A 25,737-nucleotide genomic window follows, 5' to 3' on the forward strand; every position below is an offset into this window, starting at 1 on the left:
AGTAATAGCAAGAGCATAGGTCTTACCATGTTCAATTGCCCTGTTACCCTGGTCCCAGAGGGTTTTTCTTGAGCCAAGAGAGAGCCGCGCAAAGTGGCGAAGACGAACCGGGAAGCGGCGAAAGAGAAAACCGCTGGTTACCTTGGACTTGAATCTCACTTTCATGAAGACGCCAGGGTCAGGATCTGACCCTCAGGCTTGCGAATCAATATGATTGGTTCGTTTGATTGGTAATACCTAGGGGACGCGTGATTGCTAAGTTGCCATTGTTCCTTTTGTAAATATCAATTTGACGCGTTTGACAGCTGGCGTCTGCATGAAAGTGAGATTCAAGTCCAAAGTAACCAGAGGTTTTTGCCATCTCGCCGCTTCGCGGCTCTCTCGTGGCTCAAAAAAACCCTCTTGGAGCAGGGTGGTACCCTGAGGCGAAGGGGGCCATACTCAGCCCCTGGGAAATTGGAAATTATGATACCAATAACTTAAGCTACCTCTACAATAAGAGGTTTGTCTTTCTCAATGAGAAGAGTGCAAGCTGCTATCGTTTTCTCATTTTTTTCTGGTGTAGGTGAAAAATAGAAAGTGAAACATAGAAGGTGAAATAGTACGTGAAATATAGAGCTGCCTGTTGGGACTGCAATGATTTTTACATCGGAAAAACTAAAAGACGATTGCATGACAGAAAAACTGAGCATTTCAAGGCATTAATTAATGGTTATTATTCGTCGGCTCCTGCGGACCATCAATTACATCAACTGCAGGATCACAGTTTAAAATGGGATCATTTTGAAAAAAGGGCGATCCGACACTCACTGTAAAATAAAGGAGACACTGTTGATCAAGGATTTAAAGCCGACCATAAATTAATATGAAGGGGTAGTTTCTAAAGAAACTGTGGTGCTGCGTCGGTGGGGAAGTAGTGTACAAAAATTTGGTTTTATCAACGGAGTTGATAATGTAAATTGGCCACCGTACAGAGATTCTAAAAGCTGACGTTTCGAGCGTTAGCCCTTCGTCAGAGCGAATCCAGCAGCGAAAAGCTGTGTCTTTATTAGTTTTTACTGTTCTGTCACCCCTACTGTTACTTAATAGATAATAGTTAATGAGCTAATTAGTGATCCTGTATATTTAAACTCCAATTTTCCATTAACCGTCACTTCTGAAGATGTATGCGGAAGCATACGAAACGTCAAGTACTTGAAGATAATTTCGAATGATACGTTTGAATCTGATGTTTGTCACCGCTTTTTGTGTGTTATTCCTGATAAAACTGAGATGCCCAAAGAAAAAGAAAACGCTTTAGTAAATGTAAATTCTGTGCTGATTGTTTTCTTTGTTTTCAAATGTCCCGTCTCTCTTTAATTTTCTCACTTAATATCCCGTATACCTAATAAGGCTTCGTTGTTTTCATTTGCACATTTAGTAGCATTAATAATAAGAGCAAAAGACTTCTAGTTAAATTACAGATTTATCTTCCTCGTAATCTCTCGCCATTTTCCGAAGTTTACCCGTAGTTGTAGTTCACTGTAACAATCTGTGTGTTTGTTCACCTTCACTATTAGGAGAGGGCCCCCCCCCCCCCACCCCCCAATTATTCATTCTCGACCCAGTCACCCTCAGACATCAAGATTCAACATGGCGTCTTCGTAGCGTTGTTGAATTGAACATGAGCTGAGGATGATTTTCTGTCGAGACAGTTATGTATTCCGCTGTCCCTCCCCCAGAAAAAGATTCTTCTTTGATCAAAGGAGAAGGTGCCAATGAAAAAAGAGATCCTCCAAAAGGAATTTCACAAGAAACTTGGGAGGTACAATATTTCCTATTTTGTCAAAATCAAAAGTTTACAGTTGAATGCACCTTTTCACGGTTTCTGTCGCCATATATAGGACGTTTTCAACCAACCTCTCGAGACACAATTAACAAAAGAGAAATGTACGACTTCTGTTGGACGAACAAAAGAAGCTAAAGTGAGATCTTTTGTTTTCGTCCACCAACATGGCTGCGATGACTGCTGAAAACCTCCTATTGGTTAAATTACAGTGAATATATGGGAATTTTGCCGACTTCGAACCATTACAAATCTCTTAAGGTCTGACGATTGTGGATAGCAAGAATGCCCCTCAAAAGGCAATTCTAATTTAACTTGATTTCGTGAAGTATGACGATCAGAATACGAATCAAACTATAACGACCGTAAACGAAATTTGTAAATTTCATATAAACTCTTGTAAACAAGATTATGCATATTCCCGCAAAATTTGAAGGGACATGAGATTTCTAATATCCAATTTTCAGACGTTGTGCCTTGTGCAATGATCTAATTTTCTGTTGAGTGAATGATTTTAATAAAAATTATGACTAAAAATAATTATTATAATTTTTTGAAATCTGCCTGTCTGCAGCAGAGTTATAGAGCTTTGAATTCGGCCAAAATCCCCAACATTCACTGTAATTTAAGCCACATTTGCTCCCCGACCAAGATGGCATCGGAAACCATGAAAAGGTCTATTGTGCTTGAAGGCTATCCATTCACTTTTTGTCTGTTACTAGCATCTTGTAATATGCCTCATTCTTCAAAGTTTGTCATGGTGTGACATGACAAAAGTGACCGGGTTTTAATTCTATTGCACCATATACCTACATGTACCGGTAATTGACAATAACCTTATTTGCTCTAGCTTTATAGAGCTAACATGTTCTCAACTAATAATTGACGAGACTCTTCATCAAATCAAACCAAAGCTCATCCAACAAGATTTGGGTAACTGCTTAATACCCTGCCACCCTTAATTTTTGTTCTTTGGGGTGCAGGGATGGCACAGTGGTGAAAGCACTCGCCTACCAATGTGGCCGGTATTGATTCCCAGACTCGGCGTCATATGTGGGTTGAGTTTGTTGGTTCTCTAGCTCTACTCTGCACCACGAGGTTTTCTGAGGGTACTCCCGGACCAGTTTCCCCTCTCCTCAATTTAAACCAACATTTGACTTCATTTGCTTTCATTGTTAATTTCAGTTTACAGTGTCCCCAATTAGTGCTCCAGCGCTAGAGTGACTAGAAACTTAAGTGAAAGTTCCTTTCATTTGACGAACGACCGAACCAGGTGTTATTCTCATGCAAATAAGTGGCAGGGTATTCAGTGGTTAACCCTTTAAGGCCTGAGGAGGCCCACGTTGATGATTGAAAATTAATCGTCTGGCATTAGACAGACTAAAATCTGTAAGTGGCCACTGGGAGTTAAAGGGTTAATTAATTATAAGCTAAAAAATGTGTTCATTTTCAAAGACAGAAGATAGTTTTGGATGATAGTCCAAGAATTTTGTGAATGGAGAATTAGAAATGACATATACTGTAGAAAGTTTGAATATCATGACAAGGAGCAGAGCGTGAGGAAAGTGCTGTCCGATAGCCTGGGGCTAGTAGAGTAACCAGTCAGGCTAGCATGTTGTCATCAAAATGTGCCTGAGGGGCAAGAAGCATTTGCCAAGTTAAATTCAATTTTAGGAATGTTTTAAAGCCAACATCATTTGACATTATAGTAAACATTGACTGAATTTGCAATACCGGTAGTTGTTGTTATTGTTTTTCTTTTCCCCTCTGTCGTATTATAATTATTTTAATTTATTTACAAGCGTGGGTGTGTGTGTTCCTCAGATTTTCTTTTCATGCATACATTTTGTTCAGTCCCAGAAAACCATGCAAACACAGCTTTGGCTTCCATACCTTTTAGCAAAGAAAATTCTTTGTAAAACAGTGACCAATAACATAAACGCCCTTTTGAAATTTATGAAAGCCTTGCTGAAGATAGCGACAAATTTTCACTTTTCAAGATGAAAATAAACGCGGACCACGAACTAACACGTGAAAAATTTCATCACATATAGACTACATTGTAGCAGTTACCAGACTGAGGTTGGTTTTAGACCAATAACAATGTAAGTTTCAAACCCGAAAGGCCTCAAAGCTTCGAACCAGTGAAATGTATCAACAATACATCATGACACAGGCATAGTTGAAATGTAAACAGTGCAAAGTTTATTCAGACGTAAATCGTTGAGTGTCACATTATTTTTTACACCTCATATATATACATGTACATGTATTTCCCATTGTTATGCATTTGTGCTTGTTAAAATTATAACTTTATTTTCGTATTGCTCAACAGAAGGATTTTAATATCATTTAATTATGATCGAAACGGACTGGTGAAACATTGTTGAACCATTTGTTTAGACTAAGTGGCACATCATTGAACAATAAAAAAAAGCTATCGACGGTGAGTTGCTTCACTGGTTTTTTCCAAAGGCGGGTTTTGTAATGTAACCATGGCAACGGTGGTCTTTTCACATGTGAAGATATCAAGTTTTTCCGTGAAAGTAACATTGAGCAACATTTCTAAATGTTAAGAGGTTGACTATTAAATATGGTACATATTTAGGCTAAGATTCAGTCAAATCAGAGGCCTTTGTCATCTTAGCCACTTTTTAACTTTGTTCCAAATACGCACAGTCATGTACATGTAATGGACAGGTTGAAATGAGAGCACCTTTTGAAACAAGTCACGATGTTCTAGACTGCTTTCATTTTGATCTTGTCAGATCAGTATGCGGTATCTTAAAAAAAAAGAAAGATTCAATTTTCATGCTGCTACATGTAGAGTACAAACTGTATGAAACCTTGGACTGTTAATTTGTGCAATATCTTATTTAGTTGCCGTGGGCATATTGCTGAAGTTTATTGATATTTAGCGCGATAAATAAACTTGATAACTTTATAATTAACACATTTTATTTGGGCTAGCTGATCAAAGCTCCAGGCTGGTAAATTTCAACAACAGCTGCTTGCCCTTTGGGCAAGCAGTTTTTCAGATTTTTGTCTCACCCTGAAGGAGTACTGTGAAAAACCTTTAGGGGCAGAGATGGGAACTGTTAAACACATTACTCACTTGACCGTGTGTCTGGTAATCCAGCATGGAACTCTACCATGGGAAGGCAAGTTTCAGACATTCCAACCCTCCTGATTTGATGAGGAATCTCCCGATTTGATGTGTTGCCTCCCGCTCTCGGGATTTTTATCAGATTCTCCCGATTTATCATAAAAATTAATTCTGATAACAAGATTTTTTCCTGGTTCACAATCTTTTAAACCAGTTCAATTCTGGCTCAAAACTGTTTGAAAAATTTTAAACCAAGAAAAAAATTGAACCCACAAGCTTGCTCTCCCTGTGGTAATCAACAATGTTCACTAAGCTATGTCTTTGTTATTTTGAATAATAATTTATAAAAATGATTCCCTGTTATGTAATATCACATTATCATATACAACAGTAATAAAAATTATTTATTTCTTTTTTTTTAGAAATTTCAGCAGTTGAAAGAACGAAGAGTCAAATGCTGTCAGACTTCCACAGAAAAGAGAATTAAAGGCTTGAAAAACAAAGTCACAAAATCAGGTACTGTATGGTATCACCAAGACACCAATGGGATGCTATTTCTAATACTGCATACTAGATAATCTAGACTTTTGTAGTACGTTTCACAAGACTTTGCACAGGCAGTTTGCAAGGTTAGTTTATATATTCCCAAAGTTCACTTTGAACTTCGGAATTTCAGGAACTGTCAAGTATTAATGGTAAACTTTGAAACAAACTTGAGAATATGATGAAAGTTAATTTATGAAAGCCATATTTTTATCCTCTGCAGGCTCAATATGAACTCACATGAGCTTTATGTACCTGGTGGCTTGATAGCTCAACTGGTAGCGCACTAGCTGCACCAGTATCATATAGGTCAGGGTTCGAGTCCCGTTGGACCATCCTGATTTTTAGGCTTTCCTTTTGATACTGCTCAAGTACTACCGTAACGAAAACCACAGATCTGTGGAATGGGCCCAAATTATCGAGTCACTGCCCTGCCCACTTTCGTTAAACATTTTGATGAAATTCCTTTCCCACTGGCTTAAGGTGTACAAAACAACCGCAACAATGGAAAAACACATTTTCAAAATTTATCTCTGTTCTTACTAGGTAATCGCAAAAAAACTTCCCACAAAGAAACCTGTGGTGGAGTCTCCCCTTTTCGGATAATGTCTAGTATAATCTTCATTCTCAAGTATTTTCCGAAAGGTTTTCCACGATAATAGAGCATTCCATATGCGCTCAGTTCTGCCGTTACCTCTTAAGAATTTGAACTATTTATGAGCGAAAGTGGGTGGGGCAGAGACACATAAATTCACACCCATTCCACAGATAGGTGGTTTTTGTAGTAACGTTAATTAATAACTGTGATGATCAGCACCGCACGGAACGTCTTGGGAATGTGGCAAGTTAGTCCCACAATAGTCCCCACCATTGAACACTCGTCAAAAGATGCGTTGTCCTTGGATCAGTAGCTGCACAAGCTACATGTAGCTGCTAAATTCATTTTCAAAAGTCAATTATTCTTGCAGAGTAACTGTAACTTCCTTGAGAGGATAACCAAGATCTTAGTGCTGTTTATAGATATACATGACAGGGCATTCTCATGCAAACAAACTAAATACTCTCTACCAGTTTGTTGAGGATTTCCCTGCTGTTAATGCAGGGCTTGGTAATACGAATATTCACATGGTTAGTATAAGCTGACCAACTTTTGTTTCCTCCTTTGTTGGCTAATTGATATTCCCTCTGCGAATGACATTATCAACAATGTTGGCAATGGTTTGTTTCGGAAGTCTCAGTTCCTGTCCTATTTGAGATGGTCCTTTCCATTCTAACCAGGGTTCAATAATTTTCTGCCAAACTAAACTTGGAATTGGCTTACCTTGCGCGGTGAAGGCACTCATTTCAAGGCAACAACCGAAAACAATGGTGAAATTACTTCACCACCTTCCCATGAAGTTCAGCACGAAATTCCCAAGTTCATTTCAAAGTTTGCCCTTTGATTGGCAGTTGCATGATAAAATTCCTAAGTTTGAAGTGCTCACGTAACTTTGGCAATTTAAAACGAACTTTGTAAACTGTCTGTCCAAAGTTTTGTGAAATGCGCTGTAAGAAAGTGGTACAAGCAAGGTACAAGCACATTAAAAACAATTTGTTGTATTATACATGTACCTGGTATTGTACTCATGATCTTGAATCTGCTTAGCTAGGAACCTGCAGTTAATTTGTACAATTGCACCCCTTATGGAATTTTCAAGAACCTGTAGGTTACCAGCAGTAAGCATTATTAGCCAAGGCACCAAAGTTTATCTTAATGCTACAGCTACTTATAGTTTTATTTTTCTCTTGAAAAAGAACTATGAGCTGTATATGACACAGTCATGTACTTTTGTCACTGGATTTCTCCAAATCTAACTTCTAATAAAACAATCTATATTGAATACGCTTTTTTTGTCAAGCATCATAAAAGTCTCCAGAAGAGGAATCTGATGTACATCATCAGAGTCTGTAAGTGGTATGGGTACAGTAAAGATCAAATCCATATTAGATTATTTGAATCCGTGATAATGTCGCTGTTTAAGTATGGTATAGAGGTATGGGCCACTGGCTACAGAGGAAAGACTCTAGATTGCATCGATGGCTTCATCAGACAAGCCGACACACAGTGAAGTTTGGTTACAATTTTAACTTCACTACACAGACAAATGCAATCCATTAGGTTTATTTCGGTTTCTTTTGGCCTCGCACCAGCAGCAGGCATGAACAACCTTCATGCGAAACTATAACAACAACTTAAACTATCTACAGGAAAGCGATTCCCTGTGACACCGCCGGATACAAAAAACCACAAAACCCCTATGAGGAACAAAAACTGGAAAGGTATTCCCTGAACCAATGCGGTGACACAATCCCCCCGGGGTTTAAAGGGTCTCTAGTTACAAAACAATAACGGTTCATAAAAAGAAACAAAAGTTACACAGACTGATACAGGCCTAGAATGGCTAACACTTTTTAGACAACCTGATACCCATCATGCCTCGCACCAATCGTACCAAGACCCTTCTGTTCCCGTGCCGTAGAAATATCAAATATCAATTATGTCTTATTCGCACGCTCAACCGTCAGAAATTACATTTTCTGATGCCACACCCATGTCAGTCATCCTTGACAAAAGAGGCTGTGAACTATTCAGGAAGATAACTTCAGATGAATTGTCGCATCCTACATGAAATTCTTCCAGATGAATGTAACAGAGCTCTATGTGAACGTGAGCATGAATGTAATTCTACCCAGAGTGAAGACAGAACGTTTCAAGAGAGCTTTATGAACAGATGCCTTGTTTAAGCCTTGATATTAACATTATACTTAATTCTTAAAGTTCTAAGTCTTTTTGTATTGTATACAAAGTCCTGTTTGTTAGTTGTGCAGGTTTGCTGCACAGATTTATTTTCAATAAAGACATAATCAATCAGAGTCAGCCTTAGACCACTACTAATTTGCCTCTCACTAATGTATCATGATTATGTAGCATACGTCCTTCTACATGTAAACCTTGCATGTATTTAACAACAGGTAGGTCCCCTTTAAACCTTCCGAACCTGATAGATAGTCCTATGGCAGACCCACGACATGATTTACGATTCTTATGTACATCAGGAAAAATGTAGCATTTTAAAACATGTTTTAAAAGGCTTTCAAAATTGACAATCGTAAGTCATGTTGTAGGCATGTCATAGGCATGTCGTGAGCTTCTCGCATACATGTGACAAAATCGTACCATGTAAATCGGCCCTTACTCATCATTTGGGGCCCGCTTTAGATGTGAATGGGTCAATAGTGAAAACATTATAACTGTTTAAATTAAACTTGTCTGTCACCTGGCTTGTAACCAAAGTTGGTCCGACCATGAGTCCAAACCTTGCTGGGCCAACTTTCGTGGGACTCTTGAAAGTAACATACATTTGTTTTGCTTATTATTGGTAGTTTTGGATAATTTGAAAAGTGATGAAGAAATAGCAGTCCTTCGAGATTATGGTGTGCACTGTCAAGTTGGCAAAAAGTGTAAACAAATATCGTCATCACATGATCCAGAAAAGTAAGCATCTCGCATACTTCCTTTTAAATATTGATGTGAATTAAATATTATTCTCACACAGGATTTTGAATTTCTTGCATTGTTACATGAGGATGGGAGGATGAGTAATGTATTAGCTAATAATACCGGTACTATATTTAGCCAAGCCTAAAAGTGACGCTCTGGTGTTATTTATTCTTTCAATAAAATTTTACGTTAACCTGGTTTGAGCCTGCAATCCAATCAAAACCAGTCACTGGTCTGCAGTCTCAATTAATCATAACATGGATTCCAATACACCTTATTCCAAAATGGTCGCCATTTAAATATTCTTTTGTGTTTATTCAAATAAGCCCTTGATGCCTCGTTCTTAAGCTTAAAAGTGCCATATTCGGCTGTTCCTGCCAAAGATGTTCTAGCCAGCAGAGCTCTGCTATTATTTTGTGTTTGTTTCGGTGGAAATCAAGTTTTAGTTGTTGATACTCCTTGGAGTTCTGTATGAATTGGGTGATATTGCCCAGATTTTTCAAGCCCCGCTTGAAAACTACATATACGGCCTCTCCTCACAAAAAGCTTTTGCTACCCCAAAATGAAGCATGATCTTCAAACACAAGGCAAAACTGGGTATTTGACTTTACTGGAATTGAATGTTGACAATGTTTTGAATTTTTGTTAATCAATGTTATTTACGGAAAAGTAATTTCAACATGTCTAAATTAAGTTTTTTTATTATTTTAATTATTACCTCTTTTTACTTTAAACATAATTATTTGACATTGTAGGCTTTTAAAGTGGGATCACCATAATGCAACTTTAAATTCAATAATCAGGCTCACAGGCACATATTAAATACACATACACACACACGAACAAAACACAAAAGTTATGACAGAGAAATTTACATAGCTAGAGATTGTTTATTAAACAATCAAACAGTGGCCATCGAAAAGCGATTAAGGTCACTTAACTTTGTCGTACATATTCTCATAGCTTTCCATTTTAATAAACAGTACTGTCCAAGAATTCCAAATTTCAGATGCGAGCTTAAACTTTAAAATCAGCATTTTATGTGTAAATTGGAAGACTATTGACTAGCATTTTAGATTCAGGAATTAAACAGGCCCGAACACTTTTAACTGTTTAGTTCTCAACTGTGCGTAAATGTATTCAATTTGTTGTGTGCATTTCAGCAGAAATAAAGACACAAAGGAATATGAAAGACGCTGGCGTGAACTGCAGCATTATATCCAACCTGATCATCACGTGCTTTCCCTCAGCGTGACAGATGACCAAGCTGGAACTCCGGGACCTGCATCTACGCTGAAGGTCTGCTTCCTTTGACATGTATTTTTATCATTATCATCATCAAACTTGTCATCATCATCGTCATCCTCAACATCATGGTCATCAAGATCTTGATCCACTCAGTCTATTAGAGCGACTTTCGTATGACCTTGCAAAAGTGTCCGCAATTTGTTTCACGAACCAATGTTTGGCAAAATTAAAACAAAGCTTCTCCTTATTCCTGCCAAGGAAACTCCTTCTAAGTAAGGGCAGTAAACAGTTTGATTGCCCAATCACATTATTGCGTTTCAAATGATGTCAAACCAAAATACCGATTGCTTTCCAGAAAGTTCCATGGACAGATGACATTCAGGGCCGTAGCCAGTAAAAAAATTGTGACCGAGGCAATGTCCATGTTAAATTCTCTCCCTAGGTACATGTATTTTAGGCGTTTATGATGAGTACATTTTAAAGCCACTCTTTATTTTAAAAAAATCACGAAAAAAGGACCGAGGCAAGTGCCTTGGTTTGCCTCATACTGGCTACAGCGCTGACATTGTTTGCATCCACGTTCACTCTAAGCCAATGAAAATTTGTGCTTTTTTTTTTGTTCAATAAACCAATATTAAATGTTTTGCATTAATTTTGTTTATGTTCTGTTTTTACATTAATTAAATTTTTCTTTTTCAAGGTCACATGAAAGTCGCTCCATCATCAAGAGATCCTAGATGCATTCATTTATAAGTGCCATCCCGTAAAGCTTATCCTTAAATCCTTAAATCCTATCCTTAAATCTTATCCAGATCTTTCCTTTAGTGCTGTAACATGGGGAGTCTCGGCTTGTATCTTATGTAATCTTAAGCTGATTTTTTTTTTGTATCTGCTCGTTACATGTATGTCACTCCGTGGAAACAAATGTATGCAGCCTGTAGGTTTTTTTTGGTTTTGGTTACTACGTGAAAGCCAAATAACTGCTCAACCATAAATTTAACAAATAAAGAAGCCTTGACTGTGCTCTGTTCTGTTGTAAAGCACGCAGGAAGCGGCTAGAGCATGAAAGAAGTGTAGGGGGAAACACGAGCCGATAGGCGAGTGTTTCTCCCTACTTCTTGAGTGCTCTAGCCGCTTCCTAAGTGCTTTACAACAGAACAGAGCACAGTCAAGGCTTCTTTATTTGTTTTATGATAAAAAACAAGTAATTTTCTTCAAAAATTCTACTTTATTTTCAAAGCGCGCGCTGCTTGTGGCGAACTGAGATGTCGTCAGCACAGTGCTTTATACTCTGATAAAGCACGCTACTTTGGACCAATCAGAGCGCTTGTAAGAATGTTTAAGATTATTTGATTGGTTAATGAAACAAAGGCTTGTCAAAACATCAATCAACTGGAAAGTGGCTTGACAGAAATCACACAAAATTCGAATTTATGGAAAAACAAGTGTCTCAATGTTCGGTTTCAGTCCGTAAAAAACAGCAAAAAAGAGGATCTAAATGATTAAGTTCAGTGAAAACCGGCCGAATTGTTGCCCATGAAAACCTGCACGTTTCCGACATGACAACTGGAAAACAAACTGTTCATTGCTTGCGGCTGGAATCTGAAAACCTGTTGGGAATTTTGTAAATGAAGAACTCCAGCGTGAGGACTTTCTGAGCTTGAAAGAACTGCTGGACCGGGCGACGGTTGAGGTCTTCCATCCAAAGCACTTGACAGAATATCTGAGCAAGCCTTTAACTGACAGCTTCAATAATACCCAAGGTAAAATTCGGAAATTCATCTGGCGTTTCTGCGGATGATGGCGTGAGCTTTCGTTTGTTCCGTGCTTTGTACTCTCATAAAGCAAGCGGTTTAAACAAATGAGAGCGCGCGTTATATAGAAACTTTATTATAAAAAATAATAAATTAACTTTATATATTTTTTGGGCATAGTGCAGCATTCCTTTTAGTTAATCCTGATTGAGAAACAAAATCTCTTTTATAAAAGGTGTTTGAATAAGGAGAATATCCTTACATTTCTAGTGGCCTTAGTCGATTGTTGTGACGTGCATTGCATGATTTAGGGTGAAATGGAAAAGAGTTTGGATTCCGCAATCGAGGATGGGAAGTTTGATAAAGCAGAGAAGCTCAACCAACAGCTTATGCAGCACCAGTTTGTCATCAAAGTTGCCCAGGCTGTGGAGTGCAGGGACTATGCCAAGCGAAAGGCTGTTGCTGAGGAGAAAACCCGGAAGAGAAAGAGGTCCAAGCCACACTGGGCTTTTGAACAGAAGGCACGATGGGAAAGCAAAGGGAACATGTGACTTGCATGTACTTGCACAGCACTCCAGAGGATTTTGTTTTTGCAATCTTCTTAGCTTAATCTCTTGTGTTGTCTTAGTGCTCTCAAGCCCCTTCGGTTGTGGTACATTTCTGGCCTTGTTCAGGCATAATAGCATTTCCCCTTCTTCAAGATCAGTAATTCATCGCCAATTTAGTTTGACTGTCTTGCTTGATTGTACATGTACGAGTCACAGGGTTGCTTGCAAAATTATAGCTTTGGCATTGCAATGAATCCAACCTGGTCATCTTGTCCAGATTCAGAAGAGTAATGGTAATAAATTTATTGTGAAGACACTGTCATCAACCAAGTCATTGGTCTGTTTATCCAGAATCCTTTTGTAAGAATCATCTTTTGTTCTCTTCAATGGTCACCTAACGCACTTAACCACAAAAAGGAGAAATACTCACAGACGCCAAACTTACAGCTTCTTTATTGCAATGTCATCTCTTGTCAGTCTTATACCAGAGTGAACTAATTTACATGTATTACACACAAAACCAAACCCTTATAATTACAAGCACACACACAAACACAAAGGAACAAACAAACTGCCTCACCAGAACCAATGGTGTGCAAAACAATAATAACCATTATAGAAATTTGCATACAAGAACAGTTTATATGCCTTCTCTGAAATGTGGGGATACTGAGTTTAGTACTATTAGTTTACTCCAGCCATTTTATTATTAACGATACATTACATCATCTCTTGCCCAGTTCTTACCTGCAGTTCCATGAGAGAGTAAAGGGTCAAAAAGAAAAGCAAGATTTCACATTAGATCTGGAAAATATAAGCACTTCTTTTGCTAAGAAAAGGGTTACAAATAGGCACATACACAGTGAGTGTACATTCTGGCTATACTTTTGCCACATTGTTCCCTTAAAAAAAAAAAGAAAAAGAACTACTCGAGACTTCAAGTAAATCCTATTTGATATTTTGTTTTGCTTTCCATGGAGTAATGAAGATAATACATATGATGTTCCAAAAACTCGAAGTGAAGACAGAGTTATTGGCAAAAGTCTCAAATGAAAAGTTACCGTATTTTCCAGAGGATGGGAAGACCAAGACAGCAAAACTTCTTTTAGAGATAATTTATTAGAAATTCAAATACAGATTAGCATTAATTTTGTCAAGCAGAACAAAAATAAAATGTGACAAAAACCCTTGACAAACTAAAGGTTTGGCTTTATGAAAATGCTTCCAAACTCTTCATGCATCATTTTGGATGCAGTTAAAATTCATCTCTGTAAGCTAACTTTAGTCAATTTGAAACCTTGTTTTTGTAATGCGGTTTATGTCAACATGAGATTAATGCCAGATGATTTTATTCATCAATGGGGTCTGAGCGATTTATGGGTTAACAGCATCTAGGTCCATGTAAAGGGAAGAATATTATGTTAACTTTACAAACAAATTTGTTCGAAATTTATATCAAGAAAAGTTAAATTAATCTTAAAATCGCTTATTTCCACTTTCAAATTTCGCAGGTGCAACCACCTTGAATAACAATTATTGTGACGTGTCAGGTTGTCCTATTGTTCTGACACAAAGATCTTGTGTCTAAATAACAAATTATAGGACAGGCACCTGCGAAATTTGAAAGCAAAAATAGGCAATTCTAAAAGTTATTCATTTCGGATACAAACACTTTCTTTGAAAATACACTAGACTGACTTGACTGTAACGGTTATTTTCTGTGATTTCAAGTTATGTTTTTGGTGAAGTGGAGGTGTCCTTTAAAAACCATTCCTCCTTTAACATTATGGTAAAACAGACAAGCCTCTCAGAGCAATCAATCAATTAACATGTATAAATTAAAATTTTGTCCATGGAAATGGCAAATATCTGAAGATACTATAAATATCAGACGCTTGAACTTCTCTTTTTAATTTAGATGCAACAGCTTTCTTTTATCTTTTTTATTCATCAAACAATATTATCTCTTGACTATTTTGATGTCAACACAACAAATAACACCATAGTGTTTTAAAAAGTGGTAAAAAAATGCTCCACTTCTAACAGCATCACCCAATTTTAGGGTCTTGATTGGTTTCATGTAGAGAGATGGCATGACTGCATGAAAATGATGCTGACTTACAAAATTTATTGACATGCGATGGCTCAGTCAAACAATATTGATTAGGTAGCTCAGTTAGCACGTTAACATAAGGTTTGTCAATGAAAATTCTCAACATAAATAAGTGCAGTATGTCTAATTGGTAAACGACAATATTTCCACATCGATGGAATAAGGATAGTCTTACAAAGGTCTTTTGAAGATTTTATTGCACTTCTATAGAAATATATCTTCAGACTTGTCATGGAAAAAAAGAAATAAAGTTAAACCCTTCTACTCCTGTGGGGTTCCCCATTGACAAGTAAAATTGTCTGGTGTTAGACGGAGTAAAATCTATAAGTCTCAGTGGCCCTTACAGGAGTGAAAGGGTTGATTGGGACATAGTTTTTGAGTGAACCTAGCTGTTGTTAATATCCTTCGTAAGTACTTGGAGAGATCACTATCAAGGCAAAGTAGATATTACAGTGTAAGTGATTAAGTACTTTGATCCAACTTTGTAGAAACGTTTAAAAAATGTACACCAGGCCTCGGTTGTTCAAAAGGTGGATAACACTATCCACCAGATAAATCACTATCCAACAGATAAATACTAGCAAAACCAATTGAGGTATCCAGTGGATAGTGCTATTCACCCTTTGAACAACTGAGGCCTGTAGTACACTACAAGGTCATTCACTAATCAATATCAATCAGGGAATTAACTTTCATAAGTGCATGAATCTCTCTGTTTAATGGTAAAATTTAATACTTAAAACATTATTTTGTTTTTTGTTGTGGGGAGGTTTCAGTTTCTTGGCATTAGCTAATGTTTACTTATAATAATTACATTTATTTAGTTTCTTTAATTAAGCAAGTTTGTGTTCCTGTATATGCATGAGGTTGTCATGCATGGCTTAGTGCCATTGAATATTTTTGTTTTTACAGTAAGTCATGCTTTACCTCTTAATATGTGTAATGATCTCTTGATTCCTTTCTAATCTCATACAGATAAGTCTGTCTCAAACATTGAAAATTAAAACAAAAAAAACGCCAATTCGAAGGTGTGTAACATTTACACCACCCGGCGCTTTCAACCTTGATTTAATTAATGTGAAGATGTGTGTAAACCTTTTAGTGATTCACCGTAGGTATATTTTCCAAATATCTTTGGTCATGCAGTATGTGCCCTTGTATCACTTATTTTGTTTACAAAATTTATTTGCTGATATTGGGTGCATTTTTTGAATTGAATTCTTACATGTATCTCATTAATCTTGTTTCTTCTCTTGATAATTATTATTCGTCATTTTTTATTGATCCAGGTTCTTTAGTGGGCCAGTTTTAAGTATTTTCATTCAGAGAAGTCCATTTCATAAGGTGCAAAAGAGCTCTTTTGTCCATTCTTGAAAACTTTTGTTGCCTTTTCCTTTGTCCTGACTGACTGCCCTTAGTCTCCCATCTTTAGTTTTTTCAACTTTGCATTTGGCTTTTGTTCAGTTGGGATTCTGCATCATTACATTCAACATCTACTCTGTTAATGAAGACATACTCCTATCTCGCACTGCTGAACATGCTGCATTATGGCAAAGATTTAAAGGATGAATCAGTGTTGTTATTATGCAATGAAGAGCCTTGATGCTAATGAAGAGGATTAAAATAACTAGATAACATAATTTGCTGTTTTTCTCACTGAGAAAGAAACCCTTTGCAGAAGTGACACCTACAGGGTTTCTTCAAAACTCACTTTTGTGCTTGCAAATATTTTGCTGCCAAGATCATTTTGCTTTGGCCCCCCAGTAGAGTTATTTAAAGTAAATATCCGTAAAATTAAATTCATTATGAAACAAACATGACGTCATTTTGACGCATTTGTTAGAATAGTGATCTTCAGTTGCCTTTGCCACAAGACAAAAATAAAGTATTCTAGAATCATGATGATAGAAAGAGAAAAGACAAAACTCTTCATTTTGAATTTTCCTTTAAATAAGGTGATTTTTCCACTGTTCACAACGTTGATTTTAAGTCTTCCTTTCAAATAGCATGGCTTCTGGTTGAGGCATCACGGATGTTTCAACTGTGAGATATTGAGACCTTGAATTAATGAAGGATAAAGCAATGGAAAGTAGAGGATCTTATTTAATCAAGCAGTAAAGCTTGATGCCTGCAATTTAAGCAAGTGATTTGAAACTCAACTTCCAGAAAGAAATCAAATGCGCATTTAGTGTGAGGTGGAGTTGAATTTAGTACCACCTACATTATCCCTTCAGAGTCAGTGAGTGTGGCATCCTAAATGCAAAGCATCTCCATGCGATCCTACCATTGCCACTACCTTTGCCTGCCTTGGTATACATGATGTGATCTATAGTGTGATATGCTAACACCGCCTCAAAAAATTGCTGCCAAAAATATTAGCAACCTACAGATTTGACTACAAGTAGGAGGCCAATTTTCAGACCAAGTTTTCATTTAACTGGCCATGCTTGCATTTTTGCCAGTTTTTGTTTTTTCAATTAAGCCCACTTTTGCCATGGTAAGGAAGGAAAAGAAAGCTAGGACCACATATGCTACCAAGTGTAAATTCGTGGTGCTCAAATACTGTTTTGAAGAAGAGAAGTCTATTATTAATAGGGCAGCACGCCTAGCCAATCATAAAAGATCTAACTTAACAACATTTGACCCTACAGTAACCCACAAAGACCCCACATCACGTACAATGCATCGGGACTTCCTGTTCCTGTAGCATGATATTGACCAGTGAAATATCTTAGGGAATATTTACCATGGGTCTCCAGAAACTACGATTTACAATCCATGCAATAAAACCTACTAGGGTACTGACAATGAATACAAACAATGTTATTTATCTTAGCCGCACTGAGCAATACCACTTAGTACTTTAGTCCAATATTGCAAGGAATGAAATAAAGTTGAGCTATCACGCAATTCAAATTTTTAATCTTTAGGAAAGAAAATGGGTAAAGCAATGACGAGAGGCGCAAGATAGTGCATTCTTTCTACGTTGGAAACACCGAACGCAGTTTCCAAGCTAACAAGACTTCCGAGAAGCCTTGCTGCGTCTCAGATATATCAGAGGGTGCAACAGTATTTCAAGTCCTTTCGATTTACAATTACATTAACGGGATAGCTTCCAACATATGAACACTGAAATAACTTAGCTCCGAAATGATATACAGTTGCCTTGGATCTCATTCATTCAATGACCGACCAACTCGCATCACGATCCTTTGTTCGCTGTGCTCCATATTTAGAATAACAATACTTCAGTTACATAAAATAACCTGGAAAACAGTAAGAAACATCCATCTCATTTTTTCCTTAAAATCTAAGGCCCACGTATCGGTGTTGTGCATAATAATAATCAAATTTGTTGTTATATTTCCAACGGTTTGAAGGCGAGAGGCACATTACCCGATAATTGTCTCCGCTGTTATTGTCCCAAAATTCTACTCCGAGAACTTTATAGCAAATAGCGAACTCTAATTTACAGTCTTTGATCAGTGTTGAGGGCAATGCGATTTCAAACGCGAAAGTATCCGTAAAATCAGTGCTCGATCCTTCGATGTACCGCCCGACAACATCTCGATAAGACGACCAGCCATCGATGGTATAGCGGACGGTGATCCTCTTGTGGTACGCCAAATTTCGAACTTTCACTGTTCCATTCACTTGAAAGTCTCGTATGACAATATCTTCTAAAGACACGTTTAACTGGTTGAGTCTTTCATTGAAGTCTTTCCTTTTCAGAGGCTGAGGGAAATTTAAAAGTCCTCCTTTTTCTTCACAGATGGAAGACCACTTCCGCGATGTCAACCTTCGTTTCGGCTCAGGTAATGGTAAATACACCACAGAAACGAGAGAAAGTCCCACGGAATCTGCAAAATAAACTCTTTTATCTTTCTTACAGAGTTCTGTATCACTCTTACTGCAGGAACCCTTCAATTCAACGCCACAAGACTTCATAGACTCTGTCGGAGGCATAATTTCACAGATGTTCTCGTTGCACAGAACTAGACGTAAACACATGTGGATTTCGTGGAGAGAACTTACGTTAGCTTAACAAGGTACATATATGGCAAGCGTTCGTGCCAGCGAACGATTCGAAAAACGTCTTATCCAGCGACAGAAAGCTGATAGGAAAATAGATGCAAAGCACTTACAACATCTCCCGCTGCCGTAAGTTTTCACATTGAAAACGTTTCCGTGGAAGACGTTGTTTATGAAGTCAAGATTTTTGTGAATCTCCACGTGAACATAATCAAGCTACACAGAATGTGACCAATCACAGTTCACTTGTAATCTATATGAGCACGTGAATTTGCAGACATGACATTCTACCATGTGATAAGTGACTGGGATGTAGTAATTTTTTCCCTCTCGCTGTATTAAAAATAAAATCCATGTAAAGAATCACTTCAGATGACCTGCTTAGGTAAATTCCATTTGAAATCCTTTGGCTCTTTGGTTGTCAATTTTTGAGACGTTTATCGAACCACAGAAAGCGTTTAATTTTTATTTAACTTTGCGGACTGGCGTTACAAAGGTTAGATATGTCAACAATGCGAATTGGTGGTTTGACGTCACGAACGGGAACTAAGCGTGAACGGTTAAATATCTCTTAATTTTAGGTTTTTCATGGTTGAACAATTTCAGAACCTTGCTGTATTCATCAGTTCACTGAAAAAAAAAGTTCAAAAAAAGCCCACATGAGCTCAAATTCGTGATCTATGTCACAAAGTTTACAAGTGGGATCAGAGTAGACCGTCACTGAATCACGTGAACAGTCACGCTTGCACGTGCAAGCACTGATTGATCATACGAGCTTTTACCTGCTAAGTCCATGCAAGGGGATAATATTAATATTCCGGATTTGCGTTGAAAGGAAATGACTATTAATATTAGCTACCAATTGTAAAAAGTGCGGTGAAAGATCTCTGAAAATTATTCGAAAAGTTTCTACAAAAGTCCGAAATTCGAATACTTGCCGGAAAAAATACGATGGTTATTTTTTTAAAGCTATCATCATCTATAAACTTTGGAAAACAATAAAATGCAAAGGATAACAATACTTGTTTGAAAAGAAAGAAAAACCTTTGAACTGAGATGTCTGACTACCTATAAAGAAAGCGTCGGGGCTTTGATGAAGAGTAATTCGTAAATAAGAGGATCAATATTTCACTTCCGAGGCAGTAAATAACTGGCTTCTCTGCAGCTCAGAGTCAGTACCGTGACTAAGAAAATTTTACCCGGCAATCTTTTTCTTGTTTGATTCGAATTAATGTTTGGTAGAAAAGCCAACTTATTGAAATTAATCCCGTGAAGGCAAACAGGCAACTTAGTGAGCGGGACGGCTTGATTTCTTTCGGCTTCAAACTTTGCTCGACTTTTTTGGTTGCAATAAACCTCAGATCTAGATTAGGGGTAACTAGTTCTGGTTTAGAAAATGGAAAATGAGCTTTCTCTCATGGGGGCAGATTTCGCTATTTACAGCAAAAGCATAAATGGTGGAGTTAATGATACCTATCTTGGTCTGTGGTTCTTTTTTTTTGTTTTGTTTTTTTTACTCATTTGAACAGACTCTTGTTTGGTGTAGAACTTGTCTACGTGCCTTCGCAAATCAAACAACAGACCAAAACGGACTTGGATTTTTTCCCTGATAATGATATGCTTCATTAAAATCTGAAATTCATTTACAGCCCGCGTCCCTGACTCTTAAAACAATCAAAAATGAAACGCTTTGAAGATCAGTGAAACCAAACGTTATACCGATTCTCCGAACGCTCCGTCGTTCTTCTGCGGCCAAAAGTGCTGGGTAACCATCCCTTGTGTTCTGTTACCTTGCATAGCAAAGAAAAACTGATTTTGGTCAAGAGTGAATTATCTAATTTATTCTTGTTTTGGTCGCGCTTAGTGCGAAAGTGAGTTTCCAAACGATACCACCTCTGTTAAATTGCGTCGGGTTCATTGTAGGCATAAATGTAGCAGGAGAAATGGCAATTTCCAACTGTAATCCCGGCACGTGCACGAACAGTCGTTCGTCAAATATCGTCAAAACACTCAAAGATCGATTTCACTGGTCTTGCCATCTCTGGTGTTTGTACAGACGCGACAGTCGCGTACTATTACCCAAAAGAAAATTCAAAATTATTTTTAGCGCACTTGTTCCTGTCTTGCACCGATTATGCCCGTCTTTACGTATAACCATAGTGATCGCGAAGAGGACAAATCGCATGTTCGGCTCACGTGTGCACGGTGCTTCCTATAAAAGTTATATAACATAAGAGCACGCATGATGAGGTGGTCTTAGTTTCATCATAATAAGTGGAGGGGAAATATATCAACTTTCTGAGATTTTCCACGGGGTATCCGCCTATCCGGCCACGTACGAAACTGATCCTCCAGTCTTTCGTATCCAGTCACTTTAATACAATCCGGATCTTTCGGTTAACACCATCTCTCCTGAAAGCCAAGATTTTTTTATTTGCCATGATCAGTTAACAGTTTCGATTCAGTGTGAATGTGAGGTTAATTTTAACTTGTTAAGTATATAAATTCTTGGTAATAGAGATTATGAAATCACTGTTGTCGTTAAATATGGGAAGTAGTCAGAAATCACATACGACTGATGCATCTAACAATTACTGATACGCGCCATTCATATGCAAATACAGGGTATTCTGCAGTTTGGCCATTAAATTAAAAGTAAACAGTAAATGTAGTTAGTTTCTCTGCAGTCAACAAACATTTAACCTTGAGGGCGATTTAGACGTTATGATTTTCGCTTACGACTTCTACATGAGACTCCGTAGCCAGGTGTACCACTACAAACGGCTTCGTGCGAATCAGTCCACTGAAGACACCCTTACTACAGACGTCCGTCCACGAGTCGTCAGCGTGTAAATGGTCAAAAGTCATGGCGTACTGCTAGTTGAACAGTATGCAAAAGTCGTGAGCAAAAATCGTCATCGTCTCCAAAAATCGTAAGTCTCCAATTATTCAAACAATAATTCTTGATAATGAAATTCCTTTTTAATTTCTTAATTTTAAATCGAACATGACTGGTCAGCTTTCCATAATATACCCTGCGACAATAATATTTTTAATTCCAATCAGTACAGATGTCTGCTTTTCCGTTTCATGTATGATACTGAGAGAAAAAATAGACTAGGTCGAAGCTGATCGCCTTTTACCCCAACCCTCAACCCCCGTAAAAGGCAGGTAACATTTCCAAGTAATTTCACTGTAATTCACGGTGTTTGAAATCCGAGTAGCGGGCGAAATCGCACAATCTCAAGAAAGAGCCGAGTTCTCAGAGAAGTAAGCAGGTGATCAGATCGAGGAATTACTCATGAGATCGTTTAGTGGTGGCCAAAAAATGTAATACTTTGGGATTGAGGACACAGAGATGCCGAGGATAAATACAACATACACCGACAACACAATAAACTTTATTTTAGTTCTCCCGACCTAATTTACAAGAGGTTATTGGAAAACTATACTATGAAAAAGTTCCAAATAAAATCAAGTAATACGGTTACCAAAGCAAAGTAAAATTACTCTATCAAACACAAATTACCAAAACAACTCCACTCCGGGACCACACAGCGATTTTTGGCGGATGAATTCCAAATAATGTTTAGGCTCAGTCTCCAGCCCTCGGCTGGAGACTGAGCCTAAATAATGTTCGGCTTTCACAGGGAGCCCACACAAATAGTGTGTCTGTTTGTATGTTCGAAAAATAAAGAAATGTGTGGGAGTCCTGGTATCCTAAACTTTCATCGAGAAATGACTATGTTAAAGCTCAAAATAAACATAAACCTACCTCATTTGTTGTGTATTGTCATTTCTGCGGCTGAAAATGGCGAATTTGAGCGAAAAAAACGTGTAGTAACAGTCAAATAAAAACCCACCAAATCGCTCAAATTCGCCATTTTCAATCGCAGAAATGACAATACACAACAACTGAGGTAGGTTTATTTATTTTGAGCTTTAACATAGTCATTTCTCGATGTAAGTTTACGATATCAGGACTCTTCAATATTTCCCACACATTTCTTTATTTTTCGAACATCATGAAACAGACACACTGTTTGTGTGGGTCCCTCTGTGGTGTAGCTACGGCCATTAAGAGCTTGATGGCGATCGTATTACATTCTGCACTCTCATTGGACAATTTGAAACACTTGGCGAACATCATCCACCAAAAATCGCTGTGTGGTCCCGGCGTAGAGTTGATGTGATAGGAAATTTATCTGGCCTTTTAAGGCTGTGGTGCTTTTATGGCGATTCGGACCGTTGTTTTGTGATGCGAGAGCAATTTGTGGGACGAGATCGCCGCGAGTCACCAGCGTTTCTTCTCTTTATGAGGGGAAATGACAACTAACGACATAGTAAAAATTCGTAACCCACAAACCCGTCTAAAACGGATGGACACAGTTTGCCCTCCGATTTCACAGAAAAGACGAGGACAACTGTAGGTAGAGGTAAGTGAAGTTTATTTCTACATTTACAGCTTATTTTGGCATTTATAAGCTCAAAGTTAATTTCCCATACAAAGTCTATGAAACGTATACTGAGCTTGGGCTGCCTGTGATTCGAAAAGAAAGAAAGGACTCTGCAAAAATCGTGTTAAATCGTTATCAAGTACACGCAACCCGTTGCTTGGAGACAATCTCAAACGCAGGCCAAGTCTCGATCGCACTCCTAGACGCCATATTGATTTTCGTACTGAAGGCTCGATTTTGACCTCCGCCTTGTCAAAAATATGATGCGCACGCTGCCTAAACCGGTTTGACCAGAGTAACTAGCTCAGAAACTTGGGCTGCGGCGACATAAAAGACTTGACACGATTTCTCTTTCCCGCTCTCTGCCAAGTTTTAGAGAGGCTCTGCTTGTAGAGTGACTTTGGTCCCTCTGCCACCGCGATACGAAACGGCACGTAGGGAGATTAAGATTGTTGTTACATCCTGAAAGAGAAAAGCTTTGCAACCACAAAACCATATGATTAACTGGGAAACTTTCCTAGACCACGGGGGGTTGCAACATCACATCCGATTTCAACAGCTATTTTTGTTCTTCCGTGAGGTCAGGCACTACCAAATCAAATATTTCCATGCAAACCTCAACTTGATCAAAACGTTCCTGCTAGACTGTTATCTGGAGAGAGGAAACGCTATCATTTACGAATCCACTCCAAGAATTCAAGTTAAGTTACTTCCAGTATCTGACGCTTTTTGGCTTAATAATTATCAGGCACCAACTATTTCGAAAGATATTTGAAACACAAGGATGATACAATTTCGAAATAAATCGAGCATTTCCGAAATTAACGGAAATGAAACTATCTCAGCCTCAAAGGAAACCAAAGGAAAAGGCCTTCACTCCCAGGGAAATGATATTGTTCGTTATGAAGAATTGAAATGTCCGATATATATTGAACACAAGGGTTTGGCAACGTCATCATTGTCGGCCGCAGCAGTGGAAGGAAGCAATATTGTCTGTGTACAAAAACTTGTGAACCCTTGCTTTGAAACTTTAGTATGATCAGTGAGCCTGAAACTAGACTTCAATGTCTCCGCATCGAGTCAAACCAGCAGTGTTTTTCTCCGGTTCTGGTACCACAACTACGGTAGTCGTTAGCCTGCGAAGCTGGCGCTATTGTAGGCGTGCGGAATAAACTTTGGCGGCAAAGTCATCTTCCGCATTCTGCTCGCGGCTTCGCCGCTCGCTTTCAGCGGCTTCGCCGCCAAAACTTTATTCCGCGCGTCCACGATACCGCCACAAAACTTTATTCCGTAGGCCTACAATACCACCAGCTATGCGCGCAGGCTACCCGGTCGGAGAATGTATGCATCCATGTCTTAAACTGAAAATGAACTCGCAATAGATTTCCTTTCTTCTCTAATACTTGGAGAGTGCTGTTTGGTAAAAGGGAGTAGGTTCGATGTAGTATTCATGCAACCGTCTACCTGGACGTCGGTCGCCAATATATGTTTTTTGCGGTTATAATTACAGAGATGGTGCCCATTTTTTTTCCTTAACGAGAAAAAAGCAGGCTAAGTTATGGGAAAGTACTAAACGAGGTACTCATTTTTATATTTTCCTTTATGCAAAATGAATACTGATGCGCTGATTTCCAGAGGAAACGACTCTTTTTGGTACAGAAAGATTTGGTGAAACTTTCTGAACATTCCCTTCGTGAGATTCATGTGTCATTTCGTTCAGACAGCCGGAGGAATGCTTTGTGCTTGAAAAACAGAAAAAAATAGCTGTTCATAGTAGCGAGTTCCTGCTTTCAGTGAAGCTCGAAACTTACAAAAAAAAAAACAATGCCATAACCAGGAGAAAACAACAACATAGATGTTGTGATGCAGGTACATGTATAAAAGTATTGGATCAGTAACAAACAATCCAGTGGGAGAAAACTTAAGCTTCATCAGCAACGAAATCTTGGGAAACGTTTTGCTTTGTACGTTAGCCTACACAATCAGTCAAGATTTTGACAAGTAATATACGAGTTCCCTCTGCTGTATTTTCAAACTACAAAGAAGTAACTACGCACTCTGTGTGAGTCTATCGTCATTCACACCTAATGACATATTGTGTGCGATAATTGTGAGTTCACGGTGATTCCCTAGAAATAGAACTTGTCATAGATTTCCAATAAAACTTCGCACACTGTTGAAACTTGTCAAGGAAATGATAAAAATGTAATAAAAAGGGGTTCACCGTGCCCGTTTCCGTGGTACGACACTGAAGAATACGGCCTCACAATTGCCACGCATCTCCAATGTTGGACAAATTTAGCTCGACTTTATAATTATAATCAATGATATAGCACAGAGTATGGTGTCATACACCTTATTCCAAAATAACCGCCATTTAAATATTCTTTTGTTTTTATTCAAATAAGCCCTTGATTTCAAAAGAATATTTTATTTTGAACGAGGCAACAAGGGCCAATTTAATTTGTATCCGCATAAATCAGCGGCCATTTTGGAATAAGGTGTATTCTATCAGATTAACTCACGTACGTACCTGAAAAGTGTATTTGAGTGCCTTTGTGAGTACTTAA

The 25,737-nt window shown here is 38.1% G+C and overlaps 2 protein-coding genes across 3 annotated transcripts; one reads left to right on the top strand and one right to left on the bottom strand.

Moving 5' to 3' along the window:
• Nucleotides 1-1,614: 1,614 nt before the first annotated feature.
• On the top strand, nt 1,615-13,761 carry LOC138043525 (protein FAM204A-like). Of its 2 annotated transcripts, none has more exons than XM_068889849.1 (5): nt 1,615-1,804; nt 5,354-5,447; nt 8,898-9,009; nt 10,179-10,314; nt 12,329-13,761. In XM_068889849.1, the coding sequence occupies exons 1-5, from the start codon at nt 1,697-1,699 to the stop codon at nt 12,566-12,568; spliced, it is 690 nt and encodes a 229-aa protein (XP_068745950.1). In that variant the 5' UTR covers nt 1,615-1,696; the 3' UTR covers nt 12,569-13,761. The 2 variants fall into 2 exon arrangements, with proteins under 2 accessions (XP_068745950.1, XP_068745951.1); XM_068889850.1 differs by having other exon boundaries at nt 1,616-1,804; nt 10,182-10,314.
• Nucleotides 13,762-17,365: 3,604 nt separating this feature from the next.
• LOC138043524 (protein phosphatase 1 regulatory subunit 3B-like) lies at nt 17,366-18,833 on the bottom strand. Its single transcript, XM_068889848.1, has one exon. The coding sequence runs from the start codon at nt 18,687-18,689 to the stop codon at nt 17,982-17,984; it is 708 nt and encodes a 235-aa protein (XP_068745949.1). The 5' UTR covers nt 18,690-18,833; the 3' UTR covers nt 17,366-17,981.
• Between the last annotated feature and the right edge of the window lie 6,904 nt (nt 18,834-25,737).

This window comes from Montipora capricornis, chromosome 3 (genome assembly GCF_036669925.1).
Source record: "Montipora capricornis isolate CH-2021 chromosome 3, ASM3666992v2, whole genome shotgun sequence".
NCBI classification, from domain to species: Eukaryota; Metazoa; Cnidaria; class Anthozoa; order Scleractinia; family Acroporidae; genus Montipora; species Montipora capricornis.